At 49.3% G+C, this 27351-nt stretch overlaps 1 protein-coding gene across 3 annotated transcripts; it reads left to right on the top strand.

Annotated features, from left to right (window-relative positions):
- Positions 1-1670: 1670 nt before the first annotated feature.
- On the top strand, positions 1671-26525 carry LOC103174355 (carcinoembryonic antigen-related cell adhesion molecule 1-like). 3 transcript variants are annotated; one of them, XM_042345658.1, is made up of 10 exons: positions 1671-1775; positions 2998-3321; positions 4644-4928; positions 8800-9090; positions 9626-9865; positions 10204-10518; positions 10941-11039; positions 12094-12149; positions 25672-25716; positions 26395-26525. In XM_042345658.1, exons 1-10 carry the CDS (start codon positions 1712-1714, stop codon positions 26455-26457), a joined length of 1782 nt encoding a protein of 593 aa, XP_042201592.1. In that variant the 5' UTR covers positions 1671-1711; the 3' UTR covers positions 26458-26525. The 3 variants fall into 3 exon arrangements, with proteins under 3 accessions (XP_042201592.1, XP_042201591.1, XP_042201593.1); XM_042345657.1 differs by lacking the exon at positions 8800-9090 and adding an exon at positions 5557-5847; XM_042345659.1 differs by lacking the exon at positions 9626-9865.
- Positions 26526-27351: the final 826 nt, after the last annotated feature.

Here is a 27351-nt window from a genome sequence, read left to right as displayed (position 1 = left end):
ACCCCTCATCATTTTGAACACCTATATTAGATCTCCCCTATCCTCCTCTTGCTCTAAGGAGAACAATCTCAGCTTCTCTCGTCTCTCCACATTTCTCTCTTGTTATCTTCTTCTGGTAATAAAATTCCTTTGGTTTGACCGCAATAATTCCATCTTGTGTCAGAGGTAAGGAGTGTGGTGGGGTGCACACTAACCCTGACAGTCACTACACAGTCTCTGAACACACAGTCACTACACTTTACAGTAGCATATCCTGCTGAGCTCTTTGAGCCGCTTCAATTAAATGATAATTGGCTGCTGTATTTCGGCTACAAAATACAGTCACTCCACTCTACAATGTGTTCTATGAATGAGATGTCTCGACGACGTGATAAGGCGCGATATCAAATGGAATGATTATTATATTCACGTCAGGAGGACATCCCAAAGTGCTGGACAGTCAGAGGTTTATACCCAGGTTGGGGGTTGGGATCAGGAAGGGTAGAGGACGGGGAGAGTGAGGGTAGGACAGTGACCAAAGATGTGATGGTCGACGAGGAAGGTCTTGAAACTGGCCTTGAAGGAGGCGAGGGAGGGGGCGGAGAGGCTGAATGCCCGACAGCCAATGGTGGGGGAGGCGGGTGGGGGATGTGAAGCCGGCCGGAGCCTACTGAGTGCAGAGAATGGACAGGTTGGTAGGGGGTGAGTTAGGAGTTCACAGAGGTGGGGGGGAGTGAGGCCATGGAGTGCTTCGAAGGTGAGGACCAGGAGCTTGAACTGTACTCTCTCAGTGATGGGGAGTCAGTGGAGCCGAACGAAGATGGGGGTGATGGGGTAACGAAACATGACCCTGAACACATCCCTAAACAGTCACTGAACACATCACAAAACACACACTAAACTTGTGTCTCAGTGAGTATCTTGTGGAGTCCCTGTAGCTCAGGGGTTAGAGCGCTCGCCTCGCAAGCGAGAGGATCTGGGTTCGATTCCCAGGTGTGTCAGGGCAAAACCTTAAGCAAGTTTCCTTACTCCACACACACACTTTTTACTCACACCTCTGTTTATCAGCAGTCAGTAGGAACCCGGGGGTTAGTTGATTGGGGGATCGATTTCCTGGGGGCAATAATATCTTTTAAAAAATAATAATAATGTGGTCACTCAATCCACAACTGTTTGTGGGGACGTCGCTGTGTGCAATTGGCTGCCATGTTTCAGCCCCCAAAACACACAGTCACTCCACTTTACAGCGTATCCTGTGAAGCGCTTTGAGACGTTTCGAAGATGTGATAAGGTGCTGTATCAGATGGAAGGATTATTCAAAATTTTTTGTAACTAATACGGCACTCAATCCTCTACTGTTTGTGGAACATTGCTGTATGGAATTGGCTGCTGCGTTTCTCCCACAAAACACAGTCACTACATTTCTCAGTGTATCCTGTGAAGCACTTTGAGAAGTCTCAAAAACGTGATAAGGCGCTGTGTCAAACGCAAGGACTATTATTATAATAATATTAAAAATAGTGAGGGCGTAAAATGTGTCTTACAGGAAGTAAATCTATTTATCTCATAAATTAACATATTAATTCCTGACAAAGTGAAAGTGCACCGGGTGCCATTAGAGCCAGTGTCAGGGTCTCTCTACAGTAACAGTAATGATTAACAGCAGACTCTGCCCTGCGTTCAGGTGACAGCCCATATTCAGTTTGTCTCTGTCTCTCTCCCTAACGTGTATATGTGGTGGTTTCCAGCCGCGAGGATGTTGGTGGCTGCTCTGCTCATTCTGGTCACTAATTTGGGTGAGTTACTGGTAACAACATAAGCAAAGGTCCATCTCGTTCATCTCCCACCGTCCTGGCAGTCGTTCGACATGTCCCAAACTATATACTGTGTGTGTCTCCCACTGTGTGTGTGTGTATATATATCTCTGTCTGGATGTGTGTGTCTGTCTCACAGTGTATGTCTCTGTCTGTGTGTGTGTGTGTGTGATTATCTGGGGGGTGTCTGTCTCTCGGTATGTTTCTCTATCTATCCGCGTGTATCTATGTCTTTCTGTATGTGTCTCTCTGTGTGTCTCTGTGTATGTGTCGCTCTCTGTGTGTGTCTGTGTTTCTGTCTCTCAGTGTGTGTGTCTGTGTCTCTGTTTGTGAGTGTGTGTGTTTCTCTCAGTTTGTGAGTGTGTGTGTGTCTCTGTGTCCGCGTGTGTATGAGTGTGTGTGTGTGTCTCTCTATATGCATTTGTGAGTGTCTATGTGTGTCTCTGTTTGTCTGTGTATCTCTCTGTTTGTGAGTGTCTGTTTGTCTGTGTATCTCTCTGTTTGTGAGTGTCTGTGTGTCGTTGTGTGTCTGTGTCTCCTTCTCTGTGTGTTTGTGGATGTGCCTGTGTGTGTCTCTCTATGTGTGTGAGTGACTCTCTGTGTCTGTGAGTGTGTCTATCTATGAGATATCCTCCCGACGTGAAAGTCGCTACACAAATGGTACCTCTCTCTGCCTCTGTGTGTGTGTCTCTGTCTCGGTGTGTGTGTATGTGTCTGTCTCCTCTCTCTCTATGTCTTTCTGTGTGTATCTGTGGGTCTATCTACTGTATCCCAAGCTATTATTTTCTAGCAGAAATCTATCTAAATCTATCTTTCATCTTAAACAAATGACATTTTCTGAATTGTGCAGTTCTGTAGTTCAGTGGTAAGAGCGCTCACCTTGTAAGTGAGAGATCTGGGTTCGCTTCCCCTCTGGGGGAAACGTTGGGCAAGTTTCCTTACTTCACACGTACCCACACGCCTCTGTTTATCAGAAGTAAGTAGAAACCTGGTTGTTAGTCGATTGGCGGATTGCTTTTCTGGGGGTAATAATTCCTTCAAAACTTTTGTCCACAAATATAGTCAATTCACCTGACAGTAATTCTGTGAAGCGCTTTGAGACATCTCAAAGACGTGATAAGACGTTAGATCAAATGCAAGGATGAATATTATTATTACATTGTGATATTTGGTGATTGACTGTTGTGTGTGTTTTGTATTACAGAGCAGGTGGGAGCTTTCAGTCTGACCGTCACTGAGAGTCAGATAGAAGCCACAGCCGGACAATCTGTGTACTTCCTGGTAATGCCCAGTGAACTGGGAAATTTTAGTATAATATGGAAAGTCAACACCAGCTCCACAATCGCATCAGCAAAGGGAACAGCAGTGAAGTACTTTGGAGACTACCAGGGTCGGGCTGAGCTTTACCCCAACAATGCCACTCTACGTCTGGACACAGTGACTCCGGCTGATTCCGGTTCGTACTCAGTGTCTGTGTTTGACTTAATCCTCGGAGCAGCCTCAGCAGATTTACAACTGCGTGTTCACAGTGAGTAAACAACAACAGCGCCCTTCACGCGGAGTGTCCCGGAGCACTTTGCAGGGGCCGAGTCTGACCCCGACCCGGGGGGGGAGAGGGAGAGGAAGGCGGTGACTGTAAACACGATCAAAATGGAAGGTCTTTAGGTGCGATTTGAAGGTGGGGAGGGAGGGGCGAGGCGTTGGGATTGAGGGAGAAAGTGACGCAGTGGCTGAAGACACAGCCATTGATGGTGGAGTGGAGGGGACGAGGGACAAACAAGACAAGGATGGAACCAGCCAAGAGGAGGCACCGAGAGGTGCAGTGGGTGGGTGAGCAGGTCGGAGAGTTAGGGCAGTACCATGGCATGAAGGGATTTGAAAACGAGTGAGATGATCTCAAAATCGATCTGTTTGGTGATACGGAAACAGTGGAGCCTGGCGAGGGCGGGGGTGATGGGGTACAGAGTTTAGTGTGTGATAGGGAGCCAGTGGGGCCTGGCGAGGGCGGGGGTGATGGGGTACAGAGTTTAGTGTGTGATTAAGGAGCCAGTGGGGTCTGGTGAGGGCGGGGGTGATGGGGTACAGAGTTTAGTGTGTGATAGGGAGCCAGTGGGGCCTGGCGAGGGCTCAGGTGATGGGGTACAGAGTTTAGTGTGTGATAGGGAGCCAGTGGGGTCTGGTGAGGGCGGGGGTGATGGGTTACAGAGTTTAGTGTGTGATAGGAAAGCCAGGCAAGTGCCAGTGGATCTTGGGAGCAAGGGAGGGGGGGGGAGAAAGAGAGGGGGGAGAGAGGGGAGTGAAAAAGAGTGGGGGCAGAGAGAGGGAGGGGGGGAGAGGGAGGGGGAGTGTGAGGAACAGCGACGTATTTGCTCTGCTCTCCTGACAGACTGCAGTAAAGGCTCTGGTCGCTGGGTCTTCCCAACCATCAGCTCCTGCCGCTGACCAGGGAGGGAGGGAGGGAGGGAGGGAGTGGAAATGGCCTCAGGTTGGATGTGGCTCGTGGATCTTTGACAAATAGGGGAATCCGGCCCACGGCAGCCACCCTGCTTCAGAGCATCGGTGAGAGCAGGGTGGGCCAACTGGTGGCCCACGGGCCGCATCCGGCCCCCGGGCCCATTTCATTTCATTCATTAAGCCAATAAACCTGGACTGTGAGCTCCAAGAGTGGGGCTTTAAACCATAACATTGTGCTTCCAAATGAGCCAGACTGAGACCTGAATAAACAGTGAATCATAACAAACAGCGTCAGAAATAAAGTGTAGGGTTCAGCAAAGTGACTCTGAACAGGTCTGTGTCAGTGAAGTGAATCTGAACAAGTTTCTGAATGAAATGAAACGCGTTATCTTACAGCTCCGGTGTCCAATGTGAGCATCAGCCTGAGTCCAGACAAGGAGATATTTATCGAGAATAAAGACACAGTGACACTAAGATGTACAGCAATGGGATCGTTCCCCACCTATTCCTGGGCACTGGATGGACACCCGTTACCTGTAACCCCACGTTACACACTGTCTGCAGATAATAGCACTCTGACAATCAGCCCCGTACACAGGAGCGACAGTGGAGGGTTTATCTGCACGGCCAGTCACCTGGTGGGCAGTGACAGCAGCAAACCAGTGAAGCTGGTGATAACTTGTGAGTATATTTGCTGTTGTGTTAAAACCAGATCAACGTGAGCTGAACAGGACAGTGCAGTTGGCCCACGTATATCCCTACTTGTTCCAGCCTGGCTCAGCTCTCTATAAGTCAGAAGGTTGTGGCCTCACGTCAGTACTTGGAACTCATGTAGTCCAGACTGAAGCTCCAATGCAATGCTGGAATATTCTACATTGGGGTTTGATGCTGTGAATAGAGAAACAAACAGTGGGGTCCTGTAGTGGTTGGAGCCCTCACCTCGCAAGTGAGAGGACTTTGGTTTGATTCCCACCAATCGACCAATAACCGGGTTCCTAATTACTGCTCAGTCAACAGAGTTTGGGAGTAGGGAAACTTGGCCGACGTTTTTCTCTATCAATAATATAATAATCCTTGCATTTGATACAGCGCTTTTCACGTCTTCTGGACGACTGAAACGCTTCACAGAATACACTGTAAAGTGAATTGACTGTATATGTTATGAGCAAAACGCAGCAGCCAATTGCACACAGCAGCGACCCACAAACAGTCAGAGGTCTGTGATACATGTAAAAAGACTGTTTCTCTCACACTATCATCTGCCATCCATTTATCTATCTATGCCATAGTTTAATGCTTTTTCTTTCAGATGGCCCTGATCCACTCACCTTTATTGTGAGTGGGCAGGTGATATGTGACAGTTTGGTCCCAGGACAGTACTGTGGGAAGGAGGGAGATTTGATGACCCTCAACTGTCAGACGAAATGTTTCCCAGAGTGTAACTACAGGTGGACACATAACACCACAGTCATTGCCGGCAACACCTCACAGCTGCCTATAGAGAGCCTCACGTTCAACAACAGCGGGGATTACACTTGCAATGTGAAGAATGATTACACCACGATTAGCCGCACGGAGAAGGTTTCAATCCTCGTGTACAGTGAGTTAGTTATCTCAGTCAAAAATGTCATGGTGTAAACAACAACAGTGGCTTTCATATCAGGACGACGTCCCAAGGCACTGGATAGTCAGGGATCCGCACTCGAGGTGGGGGTTGGGATAAGGAGGGGTGGAGGGCGGGTAGGGTTGGAATAGAAGGATGACTGGAGGCATGGCCGGTCGAAGAGGAAGGCCTTGAAATGGGTCTTTAAGGTGGCCTGGACTTGGGTATAGAGAGCACAATTGCCAAGTTTGGAGCCTGGGCAGGACTGGGGTGATGGGGGTACAGAGTTTAGTGTGTGATCAGGAGCCACACACATGATACTAAGCTAAGAAAAGTAGTAAACAGTGAGGAGGAGAGTAACAGACTGCAAGAGGACATAGACAGACTGGTAACATGGGCAGACATGATGAAGTTTAATGTGGAGAAGTGCAAAGTGATGTATTTTGGGACGATATACTGTAAAGTGAATTGCCGGTCTATTTTGTGGGCGAAACTCTGCAGCCAATTGCACACAGCAGTGTCCCACAAACAGTCGTGGATTGGGGCAGAGAGGCTGAAGGCCCAACCGCTGATGGTGGGGCAGGTGGGCGGGGGGCATGAAGCAGGCCGGAGCCCGCTGAGCAGAGGGAGCGGAGGTAAGGAAGAGGAGTGAGGTTGTAGAGGACATTCAAGGTGAGGACCAGGATCTTGAACTGAAGCAGAACAGCTTTGTGTTAAGTAAAGTAAATCCGGATGAAATGAAACACTTTATCTTACAGCTCTGCTGTCCAATGTGAGCATCAGCCTGAGTCCAGACAAGGAGATATTTATCGAGAATAAAGACACAGCGACATTGAGGTGTACAGCGATGGGATTGTTCCCCACCTATTCCTGGGCACTGGTGGACACCCGTTACCTGTAACCCCACGTTACACACTGTCTGCAGCTAATAGCACTCTGACAATCAGCCCCGTACACAGGAACGACAGTGGAGGGTTTATCTGCACGGCCAGTAACCCGGTGAACAGTGACAGCAGCAAACCAGTGAAGCTGGTGATAACTTGTGAGTATATTTGCTGTGGTGTTAAAACCAGATCAACGTGAGCTGAACAGGACAGTGCAGTTGGCCCACGTATATCCCTACTTGTTCCAGCCTGGCTCAGCTCTCTATAAGGCAGAAGGTTGTGGGTTCAAGCCTCACGTCAGCACTTGGAACTCATATAGTCCTTCCTCCACTCATAGAAACACACATAGACATGGCTCTGCTGACCTGCAGTAAGTGGGAACCTACTTGTCAGTTCATTGCCGGATCACTTTCTGGAGGTAATAACCACTCCATAAAATGTCAACCAATTGCACACAGCAGTGTCCCACAAACAGTTGGGGATTCAGGGACCAATTCATTAATATTATTTTTTGAAGGAATTTTTACCCTCGGAAAAGCGATCCATCAGTCGACTAACAACTGGGTCCCCACACACTGCGAGGTAAACAGAGGCGTGCGGAGTAAGGAAACTTGCCCAATGTTTTGCCCTATAAATAATATAATAAACCTTTCATTTGATGCCGCGCTCTTTACGTCTTTGAGACAACTCAAAATGCTTCACAGAATATATTGTAAAGTGAATTGACTGTATATTTGTGGGTGAAACACAATTGCACACAGCGTCGTCCCAAAACAGCCGTGGATTGAAGTGCCCAATTTACTATTAGTTTCTTTCTGGAGGGGTTATTATCAGGCGTGTGGAGTAAGGAAACTTGCCCAAGCATTCGCACCCTGATGGGAATTGAACTCAAGTTCACTTACGAGGCAAATGCTCTAACCACTGAGCAACAGGACTCCACTATTGTTATTATCATTGAAGAGCCGCTGTTTGGATGAGACGTTAAACTATCTGCCTGTTCAGGTTAAAGATCCCATCACTATCTGAGTGTCAATCGGCCACTTGACTGTAGAGGGCCCCACAGACAAACCTAATCTCCCCACCAGACTGCAACACCCACACTTGAGCCCGAGAGGGAGTTTAGGGACCAGGAGCAGGAACCCCGACTCGCTTTAAACTCCATGACCCAAAGTCAGCCTCACGTGACCTGAGCTGCAATAACAGTAAAGATAATAACAATAATAATGATCATAGTCATGATCATCAGAATAATAATCATTCTTGCACTTGATATATCGCCTTATCAAGCGAGAGGACCTGGGTTTGATTCCCGCGCAGGTCAGGACGAAAGCTTAGGCAGGTACATTACTCCACCCAACACTCGCCCCCACCCCCACCCCCCCACACACATACACCCCACTGTTTAGCAGCGCCAATGTCTTGGGACGTCCTCCCGACGTTAAGGACGCCCTATAAATGTAATATTATTGTTGTTGTATTTTGTTGTTTACCTAACAGTAAGCGGGAACCCTTGTTAGTCGATTGCCAGATCACTTTTCCGAATGTATTAACCCCTCCAAAAAAAACACCTCCTCACGTCTCAAATCACTTCACAGAATATACTGTAAAGTGAATTGACTGTATATTTTATGGATGAAACACAACAACAACAACAGGATTACATTTGTATAGCGTGTTTCACATCGGGAGGATGTCCCAAGGCACTGGACAGTGACAGCATTTCAGACCCGAGCTGGAGTCACGGGGGGAGAAGGGAGGGGCGGGGAAGGGGGATGGCCGATGGCATGGTCGAAGAGGAGGGTCTTGAGGCGTGACTTGAAGGAGGCTAAGGAGGGCGTGAAGCGGAATGACTGGGGGATAGGATTCCAGAGGTTGGGGGCAGAGTGGCTGAAGTCTCTCCCGCCAATGGTGGGGTGGGTGGGTCGGGGGACGGCAGCCAATTGCGCACAGGAGGGACCCACAAACAGTCGGAGGTCTGTGATACATGTAAAAAGGCTGTTTCTCTCACACTATCATCTGCCACCCATTTATCTATCTATGTCATCACTTAATGTTTTTCTTTCAGATGGCCCTGATCCACCCACAGTATATATGAGTGGGCAGGTGATATGTGACAGTTTGGTCCCAGGACAGTACTGTGGGAAGGAGGGAGATTTAGTGACGCTCAACTGTCAGACGAAATGTTTCCCAGAGTGTAACTACAGGTGGACACATAACACCACAGTCATTGCCGGCAACACCTCACAGCTGCCTATAGAGAGCCTCACGTTCAACAACAGCGGGGATTACACTTGCAATGTGAAGAATGATTACACCACGATTAGCCACACGGAGAAGGTTTCAATCCTCGTGTACAGTGAGTTAGATCTCAGTCAAAATTGGCACTGTCTAAATAACAACACATGGCATTTACACAGTGGCTTTCACGTCAGGAGGATGTCTCAAGGCGCTGGACAGTCAGGGACCCACATCTGAGCTGGGGTTGCTATCAGGAGGGTTGGAGGGCAGGGAGATGGGTGTAGGAGGGTGACCGAAGGCACGGTCTGTCGAAGAGGAGGATCTTGAGATAGGTTTCGAAGGAGGTGAGGGAGGCGTGGCAGAGGGATTGTGGGAGTTTCAGAGGGTGGGTCAGAGAGGCTGAAGGGGATGGGCGGGCGGGGAACATGGAGCAGGCCGGAGCCCGCTAAGCAGAGGGAGCGGACCGGTTGGTCAGGGATTAGGAGGTCACAGAGGTAGGGAGGGAGGAGTGAGGCCATGGAGGGCTTTAAAGCTGAGCACCAGGATCTTGAACAGTATCCTCTGAGGGATGGGGAGCCAGTGGAGCCGGGCGAGGGTGGGGACAACTCAAGGTGGAGCCAATAACTGGACTGTTTGTCTTTGCCTTGTTCAAGGGGCTCCCACACAGCAGATCACATGCGGAGCAGCAGATAAAGGAACAGCATTGGTGTTGATGTGCTCCTGGGCTGGTGGGGTGCCAGACTCTGTCCTTCAGCTGAAGGTCGGACAGACGATTGTCAATGCGACAAACGAGGGGAATGTCACCATCACAAAGGATCAGCTCAGCTCCCGAGAGATCTTCACATGTGTTGGACGCCATGTTGTCTCTGACAGTCAATGCTCTATAGTTATTGGTGAGGACTTGAGGGCTGAACAGCAACAACGATGACAAATTACACTTGTATAGCGCCCTTCACGTCGCAAAGATGTTCCAGGACGCTGCACAGTCAGGGTTTTTGGACCTGAGCTGGGAGTTGGGGGCAGGAGGGGTGGAGGACAGGGGGGTGGGTTTTGGGGTGGGAGGGTGGCTGAATGTGCGGTTGGTCGAAGAGGAAGGTCTTTAGATGGGATTTAAGATGTCTCGATGGCGTGATAAGGCGCTGTATCAAACAGGAGGATTATTATTATTCCTACTGACTGTTGGGGTGACTGTGTTGCTGTTTTGCTGAACACTGTCTGTGCTGTTACACAGATAAACCCCAGAGAGCGTCAGGGTCTGAGCCTCAGGTGGAAGTGGGGAAGGAGGCAGATGTGACCTTAGACGTGTCACTGACAGACACAGTGCGGGTGTCAGACCCTGGCCTGCTGCCCGCACACTTTACATGGTCGAAGGAAGACAACTCCATCACTGGCTCTGACGGCAAGTTCAACATCACCTCAGGACTAACCTTCTCTAAACTGCTCATCAGTAAATTCCAGGCAACCGATCAGGGCACATATCAATGCCGTGTCACTAACGCAATGGGAGAGAACTTCTTCCAATTTGACGTGACTTTGAAAGGCGGAGGTAAGTTATGATATTTTGACACACACACAGACACACAACCACAGACACACACACACACACACACACACACACGCAGACACACATAGACACACATACACACACAGATGTGCACCTCTGTTTATCAGCAGAAGGTAGGAACCCGCTGTTAGTCAATTGACGGTTCACTTTCTGGGGGTCATAATCCCTCCAAAAAAACAAAAAATCTGGTCAATCAATCCACGACTGTTTGTGGGTCACCGCTGTGCGCAATTGGCTGCTGTGTTCCGCCCACAAAATACACAGTTACTACACTTTACAACAACGTGATAAGGCGCTGTATCAAATGCGAGGATTGCTATGATTTACATGAGGTCTGTGCTGTGGTCTCTGTGTTACGAGAGTATAATCTAATAGAGAGACAGTGAAGGTGTTTCTCTCCGCAGTGAATGTGGCCCTGATAGTGGGGACAATAGTGGGGGCTGTGGCTGTGGTGGTCATTGCAACACTCGCTGTGGTGTACGTTTACAGGAAACGTAAGGAAGGTGAGGCCGTATATACACAGGAAAACCTTTCACCTTCATGTTCTGTTGTTTATATACCAGTCCAGACCCCCTCAGCCACTCACCCTCTCACTGTCCTCTCTCTCTGCCAGTCTCTACCCCTCCGTCTCTCTCTATCTGTCTCTAGCCCCTCCATCTCACTCTCTTTCACTATCAGTCTCTCCCACTTTGTCTCTCTCTCTCTATCAGCCTCTCCCCCTCCATTTCACCCTCTCTTTTCTATCAGTCTCTACCCCTTCTCTCTGTCACCCTCCATCACTCTCAGTCTCTCCCTCTCCATTTCACCCACTCTTTTCTATCAGTTTCTACCCCTCTCTCTCTATCACCCTCCATCTCACTCTCTGTCAGTCTCTATCCATCCATCTCCCCCTCTCGCTATCAATCACTCCTCCTCCGTCTCACTCTCTCTCACTTTCAGTCTCTCCCTCTTTATCTCACTCTGTCAGTCTCTTCCCCTCTGTCTCACACTCCCTCTATTAGTCTCTATCCACCTCCATCACAAACTCAATCAGTCTCTACCCTCTCCGTCTCACTCTTCCTCCATCAGTCTCTCCCCCTCCATCTTTCTCTCTCTCTCTATCAGTCTCTCCCACTCCATTTCACCCTCTCCTTTCTATCAGCCTCTACCCCTGTCTCTCTATCACCCTCCATCTCACTCTCTATCAGTCTCTATCCATCCATCTCCCCCTCTCTCTTTCAATCGCTCCCTCTTTGTCTTTCTGTCAGGCTTTAACCCTATCTCTCACTACCAATCTCTCTCTCTCTCTCTGTCTCTCTATCAGTGCCTCCTTCTCCGTTTCTCTCCAAGTTCACCGGTTCAGCAAATGTACAAACTCTTGTATATTTTCAAGATTTTCTACGATTTCAAGATCCTCTCACTCGTTTTCAAACCCCTTCATGCCCTGGCACCTCCCTACCTCTCCGACCTGCTCACCCCCCACCGCCCCCACACCGGCCTCCTATTTGTCCCTCGTTCCCTCCATCCCACCATCAGAGGCTGTGCCTTTGAATAAACAAGTTGTTGTTTATTTTCCAGCCAAAACACAGCAAGAGACAGAGGGTGAACCATACTACGAGACCATTGATGTCAGAGTAAGTGCTGTGCAGTCCTGTAGCTCAGTGGTTAGAGCCCTCGCCTCTCAAGCGAGAGGATCCGGTTTTGTTTCCCGGACAGGGCAAAACCTTAGGCAATTGACTCCCCTTTGATACGACTCAAAGACGTGATAAGGCACTGTATCAAATGCAACGATTATTATTATTTTTGAAACCACACAGTCACTACTCTTTACCGTGTATCAAGATTTCAAGATCCTCATCCTCACCTACAAGGCCATTCACGGCCTTGCTCCCTCCTACCTCTCCAACCTACTATCCCCCTACCTACCTGCCCGTACCCTCCGTTCCTCTGGCTCCGGTCTGCTCCACGTCCCCCGCCCCAATCGCCCTACCATCGGTGGTCGGGCCTTCAGCCTCTCAGCCCCCAGGCTCTGGAACTCTATCCCCCAGTGCCTTCGCCGCTTCCTCCCTTTCCTCCTTCAAGGCCGGTCTCAAAACCTTTCTCTTTGACCGAGCCTTCAGCTCCCCTCTCGACTCTCTTCCCCCTCCTCGCTCCCTCCCTTCCCTCCCCTTACCCTGACCATTTCCCCCCTGCTCGGGTCATGACCCAACTGTGCAGCGCTTGGGACGTCCTCCTGACGTGAAAGGCGCTTTATAAATGGAATCTTGTTGTTGTTGTTGTTGTATCCTGTGAAGCGCTTTGAGATGTTATGAAGACGTGATAAGGCACTGTATGAAATGCAATGGTTATTATTATTTACTGCTAACGACATTGCTAATGAATAGCTAAACTGTGTTTGGTTATATTTTAGGCTTCTCTGCCAATGTCTCCCAGAAGGATTCAGGCCCTTACATGGTGAGGAAACAAATGGCTGACACGGACAGTGTGTCAGCCCGGCTCAGTCTCTTGCTGTCCCAACTCTGTCCTTTACGACCCTAAACTGTCCTTCATCCCCTCATCCGTGCCATGACCTGATATGCCTTCCCCACCTCCGCCATATGGCCCGGCTCCGCCACTGTCTCTCACCACAGGCCACCGAGGCCCTCATCCATGTGTTCACCACAAACAGGCTTGACTTTGCCCCCTCCCTGCTTGTCGGCCTCCCCAACGCCTCCCTCTACAAACTGCAGATCATCCAGAACTAACTCTGCAGCTCCCCATACCCCCTAACAACCTGTCCGCTCTCTCTGCTCAGCGGGCTCCGGCCTGCTTCACATCCCCCGCCTCACCTGCCCCACCATCGGTTGGGCCTTCAGTTACTCTGCCCCACCCTCTGGAACTCCATCCCACAGTCCCTCCATCCCACCCCATCACTCCCTCACCTCCTTCAAGGCCTGTCACAAGACTTTCCTCTTCAACCTGGTCACCTTCCTAACCCCTACCTCGCCACCATCCACCCCGTCCTGATCCCAACCCACAGCTCAGATCCAAATCCCTGACTGTCCAGGTCCTTGGGACGTCCTCCTGATGTGAAAGGTTCAGTGTAAAATGTTGTTAGTAATGGTCTGTCCGATCTGCATTGTGTTTCAGGACCTTGGAAAGCACCAAAAAGATATTTATCACAATTTACGTCGTAATGGCACCAGGAAGTAGATAGCTGTGACAACGTAGATCGATTTCAAGATCCTTTCAATCATCTACAAATCTCTTCAGGCTCTGGCACCTCCCTACCTCTCTCTCCGACCTGCTGACCCCCCCAACCCACTACCCACTGCCTCCTCTCGGCTGCCTCCGGCCTCCTGCGTGTCCCTCGTGCCCTCTGATCCATCATGGGGGGTCGTATTGTCAGACTTTGGAGCTCTCTCCACCGATCCCTCCGCCTTTCCCCCTTTCCTCCCCTCTCCTATCCTTCCCCCTCTTTTAGATCAAGACTGAAAATCTTTCTCTTTGACCATGCTCACGGTCACCTTCTGCCTGTATCTCCCCTCCAACTGGCTCTGCGTCAGGCTCCACCACTCCGAGACGCTACCCTCATAAAGGGCGCTGGTGTAAATACAAGTTGTTGTTGTTGTGACTTATCGGCTCACTGAGAAGTTAATGTTATTTTACCAGGAGTTCAGTATTCAGGGTGAAACGTAGGGCAAGTTTCCTTACTCCACACACACACACACAGACACATACGCAGACACAGACTCACACACACACATACTCACAGAAACGCACACACAGACATACACACACAGACATGCACACACAGACATACACACGCACACGCGTTTGCCTCTGTTTACCAAGCAGTAAGTAGGACCTCGCTTGTTAGTCAGCAGCCAATTAATTGCACGTGCACAGAGGTGCCCCACAAACAGTTGCGGATTGAAGTGACCAATTTGTCTTTTTTGCAAGAATTACTATTATTACTATTCATTGCTGTGCGCAATTAGCTGCCGCGTATCGCGCACCAAACCACAGTCACTACAATTCACAGTGTATTCTGTGAAGTGCTTTGAGACATCTCAAAAACGTGATAAGGCGCTGCGTCAAACGCAAGGACTATTATTATAATAATATTAAAAATAGTGAGGGCGTAAAGTGTGTCTTACAGGAAGTAAAACTATTCATCTCATAAATTAACATATTAATTCCTGACAAAGTGAAAGTCCACCGGGTGCCATTAGAGCCAGTGTCAGGGTCTCTCTACAGTAACAGTAATGATTAACAGCAGACTCTGCCCTGCGTTCAGGTGACAGCCCATATCCAGTTTGTCTCTGTCTCTCTCCCTAACGTGTATATGTGGTGGTTTCCAGCCGCGAGGATGTTGGTGGCTGCTCTGCTCATTCTGGTCACTAATTTGGGTGAGTTACTGGTAACAACATAAGCAAAGGTCCATCTCGTTCATCCCCCACCATCCTGGCAGTCGCTACACATATCGTGTCCCAAACTATATACTGTGTGTGTGTGTCTCTCCTACTGTGTCTATGTCTGTGTGTCTGTCTATATACTGTATCCTGAGATATTATTTTCTTGCAGAAATCTATCCAATTTGATCTTGAAATAAATGACATTTTCTGCTTCCGCCGTCTGTCTCCTTCGGGATCCTGTTTCCCACTCTCTCACTGAGGTGGTGTTTCCACAGAATTGTTCTGAATTGTGGAGTCCTGTAGCTCAGTGGTTGGAGCACTCGCCTCGAAAGTGAGAGTCCTGGGTTTGATTCCCGGGCGGCACAGGGCGAGAGGTTGGGCAAGTTTCCTTACTCCACACACACGCGCCTCTATTTACCGAACAATAAGTACGAACCACTTGTTGGTCGGTTGGCGGATCGCTTCTCTGGGGATAATAATTCCTTCAAAATAAAAAATTGGTCACTCAATCCACGGCTCTGTGTGGGTCGCTATTGTGCACAATTGGCTGAAAGGGTTCACCCACAAAATATACAATAATTCACTTTACAGTACACCCTGAAGCGCGTTTCAGACGTCTCAAAGACGTGATAAGGCACTATATCAAATGCAAGAACTATTAATATAATATTAATAATCATTCCATTTATACAGTGTGCACTGCAGTGCCAAAAACAGTCATGGTTTGAGTCATCAATTTATTACTTTTTTGAAGGAATTGTTATCCCGAAAAAGTCTCTAATCGGTTAACAACCGGGTTCCGACTTACTGCGAAAAACAGAGGCGTGTGTGTGAAGTAAGGAAACTGCCCAACGTTTCGCCCTTCCGCCCGGGGATCAAATCTGGGTCTCCTCACTTGCGAGACGAGTGCTTGAACAATAACTAAAGGATTATTATTAATATTGTTATTTTTATATTGTGAGATTACCTGGTGATTGACTGTTGTGTGTGTTATGTGTTACAGAGCAGGTGGGAGCTTTCAGTCTGACCGTCACTGAGAGTCACATAGAAGCCACAGCCGGACAATCTGTGTACTTCCTGGTAATGCCCAGTGAACAGGGAAATTTCAGTGTATCGTGGAAAGTCAACAGCATCTTAATCGTATCAGCACAGGGAACAACAGTGAATTACTCTCCAGACTACCAGGGTCGGGCTGAGCTTTACCCCAACAATGCCACTCTACGTCTGGACACAGTGACTCCGGCTGATTCCGGTTCGTACTCAGTGACTGTGTTTGATATAAACCACGGAGGAGCCACAGCAGATTTACAACTGCGTGTTCACAGTGAGTAAACAACAACAACAACTTGCATTTACACTGCGCCCCTCATGTGGTGTAGCGTCCGGGAAGGCTGGACAGGGAGAGGGGAGGTGATGGTAAACCCAATCAAAAAGGAAGGATATTAGGCGGGATTTGAAGGTGGGGAACGAGAGGGGGAGACGGAGGGATTGACAGGGAGAGAGTGATAGAGTTTCAGGGCGTAACAGCTGAAAATACAGCCACCGATGATGGAGCGGAAGGGGCCGAGGGGCAAACAGGAGGGTGTGATGGCCCCCGGACCGATTTCATTTCATTCATTCAGTTCAGTGTGGTCCAACAGGCGGTACGTGGGCTGTCAGCTGCCCGGAGGTGATTTTGTGCGGCCGGCGACCATTTGCAATGTTCCAACTTCCCCAAACCCCCTCCCTCCCTCCCTCCCTGGTAAATGTCCTCACAGGGCAGCGGCAGGAGCCGGCGTTTGGGAGAATGCAGCGAGCAGAGCCTTTACTGCAGGAAGGCAAACGAGTCTCTTACCAACTGCGCCCTTGGGCTCCTGCCACTGCAGATTGGGAGAGACAGATTGCGAGAGAGAGAGGGGAGAGAGAGAGGGGAAAGAGAGGGAAAGGGAGAGGAGGGGAGAGAGAGGGGAGAAATAGAAGGGGAGAGAGTGGGAAAGAGAGGGCAAGAGACGGGGGAAGTGGGAGGGGGAGAGGGATGAGAGAGTGGGGTTGGGGAGTGAGTGGGGGGGGAGAGAGGAGGAGAGAGAGGAGTAGAGACACACTTGCTCTGCCTTCCTGATAGACTGCAGTAAAGGCTCTGCTCACTGGGTCTTCCCAACCATCAGCTCCTGCCGCAGCCCAGGGAGGGGGGGAGGGAGGGAGGAGAGGAAGCGAAGTGGAAATGGCCTCAGGTTGGATGTGGTCTGTGGACCTTTGTCAAATAGGGGAATCCGGCCCACGGCAGCCACCCTGCTTCAGAGCATCGGTGAGAGCAGGGTGGGCCAACTGGTGGCCCACGGGCCGCATCCGGCCCCCGGGCCCATTTCATTTCATTCATTAAGCCAATAAACCTGGACTGTGAGCTCCCAAAGTGGGGCTTTAAACCATAACATTGTGCTACCAAATGAGCCAGACTGAGACCTGAATAAACAGTGAATCATAACAAACAGCGTCAGAAATAAAGTGTAGGGTTCAGCAAAGTGACTCTGAACAGGTCTGTGTCAGTGAAGTGAATCTGAACAAGTTTCTGAATGAAATGAAATGCGTTATCTTACAGCTCCGGTGTCCAATGTGAGCATCAGCCTGAGTCCAGACAAGGAGATATTTATCGAGAACAAGACACAGTGGCACTAAGATGTACAGCGATGGGATCGTTCCCCACCTATTCCTGGGCACTGGATGGACACCCGTTACCTGTAACCCCACGTTACACACTGTCTGCAGATAATAGCACTCTGACAATCAGCCCCGTACACAGGAACGACAGTGGAGGGTTTATCTGCACGGCCAGTCAACCTGGTGGGCAGTGACAGCAGCAAACCGGTGGCCCTAACCATACAAGGTGAGTTGGACCAATACAAACAAAAGGCAATACTGCAGATGCTGGAAATCTGAAAAAAAAAGACGTCGCTGGGAACACTCAGCAGGTCAGGCGCATCTATGGAGAGAGGAAACGGGTCAACGTTCAGGTCCACGACTCTTCGTTCTGACTTCTGATGAAGGGTCGTGGACCCAAATGCTTGACTCACTTTCCTCTCTCCATAGATGCTGCCTGACCGGCTGAGTGTTCCAGCGACATCTGCTTTTGGACCAATGAAAGTGCGCCTTGTCATGCGGAGCCCACTCCAAATATTATATTATTAGTACAATCTACATATTATATTATTAATACAATCTACAATATTATATTATAATAAATAATACAGAGTCTCAACGACGTGATAAGGCGCTATATCAAATACGAGTATTGTCATTATTATTATTAGAAACCCGGTACAAACAATAATATACTTTCCGGCCCACGGGCCTCGCTGACGTCACTGTGGGGCGCTCGGCTCAGGACACGCAAATGGGCTTCACTTGGATTACCGCTGTTGTGATTGTTTGTCTGTGTGTGAGTGTGTGTGTCTGTCTCTTCGTGAGTGTGTCTCTGTGTCCGTGTGTGTATGAGTGTGTTTGTGTGTCTCCCTATATGCATTTGTGAGCTTTGTGTGTCTCTGTGTGACTGTGTATCTCTGTTTGTGAGTGTCTGTGTGTCGTTGTGTGTCTGCGTCTCCGTCTGTGTGTTTGTGGATGTCCTTTTGTGTGTCACTCTATGTGTTTGTGAGTGTCTCTCTGTGTCTGTGAGTGTGTCTCAATCTATGGGATATGCTCCCAACGTGAAAGGCGCTATACAAATGTGTGTGTTGCTCTCCGTGTCTGTGTGTGTGTGTCTCACTCTGAGTCTCTGAGTGTGTGTGTCTCTCTGTGAGAGTGTGTGTCTCTCTGTGTTTCTGTATGTGCGTCTCTGTGAGTGTATGACTCTCCCTGTGTGTGTTTGTGTGTGTGTGTGTCTGTCTCTGTGTTTCTGAGTGTGTGTCTCTCTCTGTGAGTGTGTGACTCTCCCTGTGTGTGTGTGTGTGTGTGACTGTCTCTGTGTTTCTGAGTGTGTGCCTCTCTCTGTGAGTGTGTGACTCTCCCTGTGTGTGTGTGAGTGTGTATCTCTCTACTCCCACACCGCCCCCCAAAAAAACCCACCCAGTCCCTGGTAAAGAAGCAATTATATTTTTCCCCAACAATGTAACATGTTCACTTTTTATCAATAAAGTGAAAACATGTTCATCAAAATCCCCGATCAACTCCCCGCCATTTTCTGCAAAATGTGCCAAAAATGCCCAAATCGCCCCACAACTTTTACTTTTCTTGGCCCAGATTGTTGTTCGTATAACTACTGGTGTAACAATACTACTAACTACAGAACTGCATACTATGTACGGAGACCTGTAGCTCAGGGGTTAGAGCACTGGCCTCGAAAGTGAGAGGGTTTGATTCCTGGCGAAACGATGGGCAGGTTTCCTACTGCACACGTCTCTGTTTAACAGCAGTCAGTAGGAACCCAGTTGTTAGTTGATTGGCGGATCAGTTTTCTGGGGGCAATAATTACTTCAAAAAAATAAAATAATAATAATAATTTGGTCACTCAATCCACAACTGTTTCTGGGGATGTCGCTGGGCTCAATTGAAAGCCGCGTTTCACCCACAAGTTACACAGTATATTCTGTGAAGTGCTTTCAGATGTCTCGAAGATGTGATAAGTCGCTGTATCAAATGCAAAGATTATTATTATAACAACAACAGCTTACATTGATATAGCCCCCCTCACGCAGGATAGCGTCCCAGAGCACTTGATGTCTGAATTAAGGGTGAATAATAATAACACTAATAGTGTCGGAAATGCAGTGCAGTGTTAGTAAAGTGAATCAGAACAGCTTTGTGTTAAGCTTTGTGTCTGAATGAAATGAAACGCTTTATCTTACAGCCTGGTGTCCAATGTGAGCATCAGCCTGAGTCCAGACGGGGAGATGATGATAGAGAATAAGGACACAGTGACACTGAGATGTACATCGATGGGATCGTTCCCCACCTATTCCTGGGCACTGGGTGGACACCCGTTACCTGTAACCCCACGTTACACACTGTCTGCAGATAATAGCACTCTGACAATCAGCCCCGTACACAGGAGCGACAGTGGAGGGTTTATCTGCACGGCCAGTAACCTGGTGAGCAGTGACAGCAGCAAACCAGTGAAGCTGGTGATAACTTGTGAGTATATTTGCTGTGGTGTTAAAACCAGATCAACGTGAGCTGAACAGGACAGTGCAGTTGGCCCACGTATATCCCTACTTGTTCCAGCCTGGCTCAGCTCTCTATAAATCAGAAGGTTGTGGCCTCACCTCAGTACTTGGAACTCATGTAGTCCAGACTGAAGCTCCAATGCAATGCTGGAATATTCTACATTGGGGTTTGATGCTGTGAATAGAGGAACAAACAGTGGGGTCCTGTAGTGGTTGGAGCCCTCACCTCGCAAGTGAGAGGACTTTGGTTTGATTCCCACCAATTGACTAATAACCGGGTTCCTAATTACTGCTCAGTAAACAGAGGGTGTGTTTGGGAGTAGGGAAACTTGGCCGACATTTTGCTCTATCAATAATATAATAATCCTTGCATTTGATACAGCGCTTTTCACGTCTTCTGGACGACTGAAACGCTTCACAGAATATACTGTAAAGTGAATTGACTGTATATTTGTGGGTGAAACGTGGCAGACAGTTGCGCACAGCGACATCCCCACAAACAGCCATAGATTGAAGTAACCAATTTATTATTGTTTTTTTTTTCTTGAGGGATTATTATCAGGCGTGTGGAGTAAGGAAAGTTGCCCAAGCATTCCCCCACCTGCTGGGAATCGAACCCAAGACTCTCACTTGCTCGAAACACTGAGCTACAGGACTCCACTATTGTTATTATCATTGGAAGAGCCGTTGTTTGGATGAGACGTTAAACTATCTGTCTGTTCAGGTTAAAGATCTCATCACCATTTGAGTATCAATCGGCCACTTGACTGTAGAGGGCCCCACAGACAAACCTAATCTCCTCACTAGACTGCAACACACACACCTGAGCCCGAGAGGGAGGTTAGGGACCAGGAGCAGGAACCCTGACTCGCTTTAAACTCCATGACCCAAAGTCAGCCTCACGTGACCTGAGCTGCAATAATAGTAATGATAATCACAATAATAATGATCATAGTCATGATCATCAGAATAATAATCATTCTAGCACTTGATATATCGCCTTATCAAGCGAGAGGACCTGGGTTTGATTCCCGGGCGGGTCAGGACGACACCTAACGCAACTTTCCTTACTCCACCCACACACCCCACATTCACCCCCACACACACTATTGTTTGCCTAACAGTAAGCGGGAACCCTTGTTAGTCGATTGCCGGATCACTTTTCCAGAGGTATTAACACATCCAAAAAACGTGCCTTACCTCGTCTCAAATCGCTTCACAGAATATATTGTAAAGTGAATTCACTGTATATTTTATGTGTGAAACGCGCAGCCAATTGCGCTCAGGAGGGACCCACAAAAGGCCAGAACAACAGCAACAACATCAACAAAATTACATTTATAGAGCGCCTTTCACGTCAGGAAAACGTTCCAAAGTGCTGAACAGTCAGGTGTCGGGGCCCGAGCATGTGGGAGGGGTGGGGGAGGGGTGAGGGAAGGCAGAGAGGTGGGAGGGAGACCAAAAGCTCGATAAAGAAAAGGGTTTTGAGACCGGACTTGAAGGAGGCCAAGGAGGAAGCGAGGCCAAGGGACCGTGGGATGGAGTTCCAGAGTGTGGGGGCAGAGAAGCTGAAAGCCCGGCCAGCGATGGGCCGGGTAGGAGACATGGAGCAGCCGGAGCACACTGAACGGAGGACGCGGGCAGGTTGGTAGGGAGTCAGCAGGTCAGAGAGATAGGAGGGGGCAAGGCCATGGATGGCCTTAAAGGTGAGGACAAGCATCTGGTATTCCATCCTCTGAGGGATGGGGAGCCAGTGGAGTCGGCGAGGGTGGGAGTGATGGGGTCACGGAGCCGGGTGCACGAGAGTACACGAGCTGCAGAGTTTTGGATGATCTGCAGTTTCTGAAGGGAAGAGTTGGGAAGGCCGATGAGGAGGGAGTTCACGTAATCAAACCTTGAGGTGATGAATGCGTGGGTGAAGGCTTCGGAAGCCTGATGGCTGAGACAGTGGCGGAGTCTGGCAATATTGCGGAGGTGGCGGAGTCTGGCAATATTGCGGAGGTGGCGGTAGGCAGTGCTGTCATGGCGCGGATGTGGGGGAGAAAGGACAGTTCAGGGTCAAACAAGATTCCCAGGTTCCTGTGATACATGTAAAAAGGCTGTTTCTCTCACACTATCATCTGCCATCCATTTATCTATCTATGTCATAGTTTAATGCTTTTTCTTTCAGATGGCCCTGATCCACCCACAGTTGAAGTGATCGGGCTGGAGCTATGTGACAGCTTCTTCCCAGGACAGTACTGTGGGAAGGAGGGAGATTTGATGACCCTCAACTGTCAGACGAAATGTTTCCCAGAGTGTAACTACACGTGGACACATAACACCGCGGTCATTGCCGGCAACACCTCACAGCTGCCTATAGAGAGCCTCACGTTCTACAACAGCGGGGATTACACTTGCAATGTGAAGAATGATTACACCACGATTAGCCGCACAGAGAAGGTTTCAATCCTCGTGTACAGTGAGTTAGATCTCAGTCAAAGTTGGCACTGTCTAAATAACAACACATGGCATTTACACAGTGGCTTTCACGTCAGGAGGATGTCCCAAGGCGCTGGACAGTCAGGGACCCACACCTGAGCTGGGGGTTGCTATCAGGAGGGTTGGAGGGCAGGGAGATGGGTGTAGGAGGGTGACGAAGGCACAGTAGATCGCACAGGTTTGAAGAAGGCGAGGGAGAGGGCGAGGCGGAGCGGTTATGGGAGTTTCATAGGATGGGGCAAATTAGGGCAGAACGCCGATGATGGAGTGGGCCGGGAAGGGACATGGAGTAGGCTGGAGCCTAATGAGCGGAGGGAGTGGACAGCTTGGTCAGGGGTTAGGAGGTCACAGAGGTAGGGACAGAGGAGTGAGGCCATGGAGGGCTTTAAAGCTGAGCACCAGGATCTTGAACTGTATCCTCTGAGGGATGGGGAGCCAGTGGAGCCGGGCGAGGGTGGGGACAACTCAAGGTGGAGCCAATAACTGGACTGTTTGTCTTTGCCTTGTTCAAGGGACTCCCACACAGCAGATCACATGCGGAGCAGCGGATAAAGGAACAGCAGTGGGGTTGATGTGCTCCTGGGCTGGTGGGGTGCCAGACTCTGTCCTTCAGCTGAAGGTCGGACAGACGATTGTCAATGCGACAAACGAGGGGAATGTCACCATCACAAAGGATCAGCTCAGCTCCCGAGAGATCTTCACATGTGTTGGACGCCATGTTGTCTCTGACAGTCAATGCTCTATAGTCATTGGTGAGGACTTGAGGGCTGAACAGCAGCGACAATAACAAATTACACTTGTATAGCACTCTTCACGTCGCAAACACGTCCCGGGACGCTGCACAGTCTGGGTTTTTGGACCTGAGCTGGGAGTTGGGGTCAGGAGGGGTGGAGGGCAGGGGGGTGGGTTTTGGGGTGGGAGGGTGGCTGAAGGTGCGGTTGGTCGAAGAGGAAGGTCTTTAGATGGGATTTGAGACGTCTCGATGGCGTGATAAGGCGCTGTATCAAACGGGAGGATTATTATTATTCCTATTGACTGTTGGGGTGACTGTGTTACTGTTTTGCTGAACGCCGTCTGTGCTGTTACACAGATAAACCCCAGAGAGCGTCAGGGTCTGAGCCTCAGGTGGAAGTGGGGAAGGAGGCAGATGTGACCTTAGACGTGTCACTGACAGACACAGTGCGGGTGTCAGACCCTGGCCTGCTGCCCGCACACTTTACATGGTCGAAGGAAGACAACTCCATCACTGGCTCTGACGGCAAGTTCAACATCACCTCAGGACTAACCTTCTCTAAACTGCTCATCAGTAAATTCCAGGCAACCGATCAGGGCACATATCAATGCCGTGTCACTAACGCAATGGGAGAGAACTTCTTCCAATTTGACGTGACTTTGAAAGGCGAAGGTAAGTTATGATATGTCAGTACACACACAGACAGACACACACACACAGACACACACAGACACACATAGAGACACATGCACACACCTCTGTTCACCAGCAGAAGGTACGAAGCCACTTGTCAGTCAATTGACGGTTCACTTTCCGGGGGTCATAATCCCTCCAAAAAAACAAAAAATCTGGTCAATCAATCCACGACTGTTTGTGGGTCACCGCTGTGTGCAATTGGCTGCCGTGTTCCGCCCACAAAATACACAGTTACTACACTTTACAACGACGTGATAAGGCACTGTATCAAATGCGAGGATTGATATGATGTTCATGAGGTCTGTGCTGTGGTCTCTATGTTACGAGAGTATAATCTAATAGAGAGACAGTGAAGGTGTTTCTCTCCGCAGTGAATGTGGCCCTGATAGTGGGGACAATAGTGGGGGCTGTGGCTGTGGTGGTCATTGCAACACTCGCTGTGGTGTACGTTTACAGGAAACGTAAGGAAGGTGAGGCCGTATATACACAGGAAAACCTTTCACCTTCATGTTCTGTTGTTTATATACCAGCCCAGACCCCCTCAGCCACTCACCCTCTCACTGTCCTCTCTCTCTGTCAGTCTCTACCCCTCCGTCTCACTCTATCTGTCTCTATCCCCTCCGTCTCGCTCTCTTTCACTATCAGTCTCTCCCCCTTGTCTCTCTCTATCAGTCTCTCCCCCTCCGTCTCACTCTCTCTCACTATCAGTCTCTCCCCCTTCATGTCTCTCTATCAGTCTCTTCCCTTCTGTCTCACACTCCCTCCATTAGTCTCTATCCACCTCAGTCACAAGCTCAATCAGTCTCTACCCTCTCCGTCTCACTCTTCCTCCATCAGTCTCTCCCCCTCTATCTCTCTCTCTCTCTCTATCAGTCTCTCCCACTCCATTTCACCATCTCCTTTCTATCAGCCTCTATCCCCCCCTCTCTATCACCCTCCATCTCACTCTCTATCAGTCTCTATCCATCCATCTCCACCTCTCTCTTTCAATCGCTCCCTCTTTGTCTTTCTGTCAGGCTTTAACCCTATCTCTCACTGCTAATCTCTCTCTCTCTCTCTCTCTCTCTCTCTCTCTCTCTCTATCAGTCCCTCCCTCTCCATTTCTCTCCAAGTTCACCGGTTCAGCACCAAACTCTTGTAGATTTTCAACATTTTCTACGATTTCAAGATCCTCTCACTCGTTTTCAAACCCCTTCATGCCCTGGCACCTCCCTACCTCTCCGACCTGCTCACCCCCACCGCCCCACACCGGCCTCCTATTTGTCCCTCGTTCCCTCCATCCCACCATCAGAGGCTGTGCCTTTGAATAAACAAGTTGTTGTTTATTTTCCAGCCAAAACACAGCAAGAGACAGAGGGTGAACCACACTACGAGACCATTGATGTCAGAGTAAGTCCTGTGCAGTCCTGTAGCTCAGTGGTTAGAGTCCTCGCCTCTCAAGCGAGAGGATCCGGTTTTGTTTCCCGGACAGGGCAAAACCTTAGGCAATTGGCTCCCCTTTGATACGACTCAAAGACGTGATAAGGCACTGTATCAAATGCAACGATTATTATTATTATGAAACCACACAGTCACTACTCTTTACCGTGTATCCTGTGAAGCGCTTTGAGATGTTATGAAGACGTGATAAGGCACTGTATGAAGTGCAAGGGTTATTATTATTTACTGCTAACAACATTGCTAATGAGTAGCTAAACTGTGTTTGGTTATATTTTAGGCTTCCTCTGCCAATGTCTCCCAGAAGGATTCAGGCCCTTACATGGTGAGGAAACAAATGGCTGACACGGACAGTGTGTCAGCCCGGCTCAGTCTCTTGCTGTCCCACCTCTGTCCTTTACAACCCTAAACTGTCCTTCATCCCCTCATCCATGCCATGACCTGCTATGCCATCCCCACCTCCACCATATTGTCCGGCTCCGCCACTGTCTCTCACCGCAGGCCACCGAGACCCTCATCCATGTGTTCACCACAAACAGGCTTGACTTTGCCCCCTCCCTGCTTGTCGGCCTCCCCAACGCCTCCCTCTACAAACTGCAGATCATCCAGAACTAACTCTGCAGCTCCCCATACCCCCTAACAACCTGTCCGCTCTCTCTGCTCAGCGGGCTCCGGCCTGCTTCACATCCCCCGCCTCACCTGCCCCACCATCGGTTGGGCCTTCAGTTACTCTGCACCACCCTCTGGAACTCCATCCCACAGTCCCTCCATCCCACCCCATCACTCCCTCACCTCCTTCAAGGCCTGTCACAAGACTTTCCTCCTCAACCTGGTCACCTTCCTAACGCCTACATCGCCACTATCCACCCTCTCCTGATCCCAACCCACAGCTCAGATCCAAATCCCTGACTCTCCAGGTCCTTGGGACGTCCTCCTGATGTGAAAGGTTCAGTGTAAAATGTTGTTGTTGGTAATGGTCTGTCCGATCTGCATTGTGTTTCAGGACCTTGGAAAGCACCAAAAAGATATTTATCACAATTTACGTCGTAATGGCACCAGGAAGTAGATAGCTGTGACAACGTAGATCGATTTCAAGATCCTTTCAATCATCTACAAATCTCTTCAGGCTCTGGCACCTCCCTACCTCTCTCTCCGACCTGCTGACCCCCCAACCCACTACCCACTGCCTCCTCTCGGCTGCCTCCGGCCTCCTGCGTGTCCCTCGTGCCCTCTGATCCATCATGGGGGGTCGTATTGTCAGACTTTGGAGCTCTCTCCACCGATCCTCCGCCTTTCCCCCTTTCCTCCCCTCTCCTATCCTTCCCCCTCTTTTAGATCACTACTGAAAATCTTTCTCTTTGACCATGCTCACGGTCACCTACTCCCAGTCTCTCCCCTCCAACTGGCTCTGCGTCAGGCTCCACCACTCCGAGACGCTACCCTCGTAAAGGGCGCTGTGTAAATACAAGTTGTTGTTGTTGTGACTTATCAGCTCACTGAGAAGTTAATGTTATTTACCAGGAGTTCAGTATTCAGGGTGAAACGTAGGGCAAGTTTCCTTACTCCACACACACAGACACATACGCAGACACAGACTCACACACACACACATACTCACAGAAACGCACACACAGACATACACACACACACACACGCGCGCGTGCCATTGTTTATGAAGCAGAAAGTAATCTCGCTTGTTAGTCAACAGCCAATTAATTGCACAGAGGTGTCCCACAAACAGTTGTGGATTGAAGTGACCAATTTATCTTTTTTGCAAGAATCACTATTATTACTATTACTATTATTATTAGTGAGAGACCTGAGTTCGATTCCTGGCCGGGCGAGGCCTTGGGTAAGTTTCCTTACTCCACACCCTGATAATAATCCCTCAAAAAAAACAATAATAAATTGGTCATTCCAATCCACGACTGTTTGTGGGACACTGCTGTGCGTAATTGGC

This window comes from Callorhinchus milii, unplaced genomic scaffold, assembly GCF_018977255.1.
Source record: "Callorhinchus milii isolate IMCB2004 unplaced genomic scaffold, IMCB_Cmil_1.0 Scaffold71, whole genome shotgun sequence".
In the NCBI taxonomy this organism is placed as follows: domain Eukaryota; kingdom Metazoa; phylum Chordata; class Chondrichthyes; order Chimaeriformes; family Callorhinchidae; genus Callorhinchus; species Callorhinchus milii.
Note: the sequence above shows the minus strand (reverse complement) of the source record. Positions and strands in the feature narration are given on the sequence as shown.

Bases quoted from the DNA above. Each gene is read 5' to 3' on its own strand.
- LOC103174355 (XM_042345658.1), top strand. From the start codon at position 1,712: ATGTGGTGGTTTCCAGCCGCGAGGATGTTGGTGGCTGCTCTGCTCATT. The intron at 10,519-10,940 runs GTAAGTTATGAT...TTCTCTCCGCAG, and splicing joins CGTGACTTTGAAAGGCGGAG to TGAATGTGGCCCTGATAGTG. The intron at 25,717-26,394 runs GTGAGGAAACAA...ATTGTGTTTCAG, and splicing joins AGGATTCAGGCCCTTACATG to GACCTTGGAAAGCACCAAAA.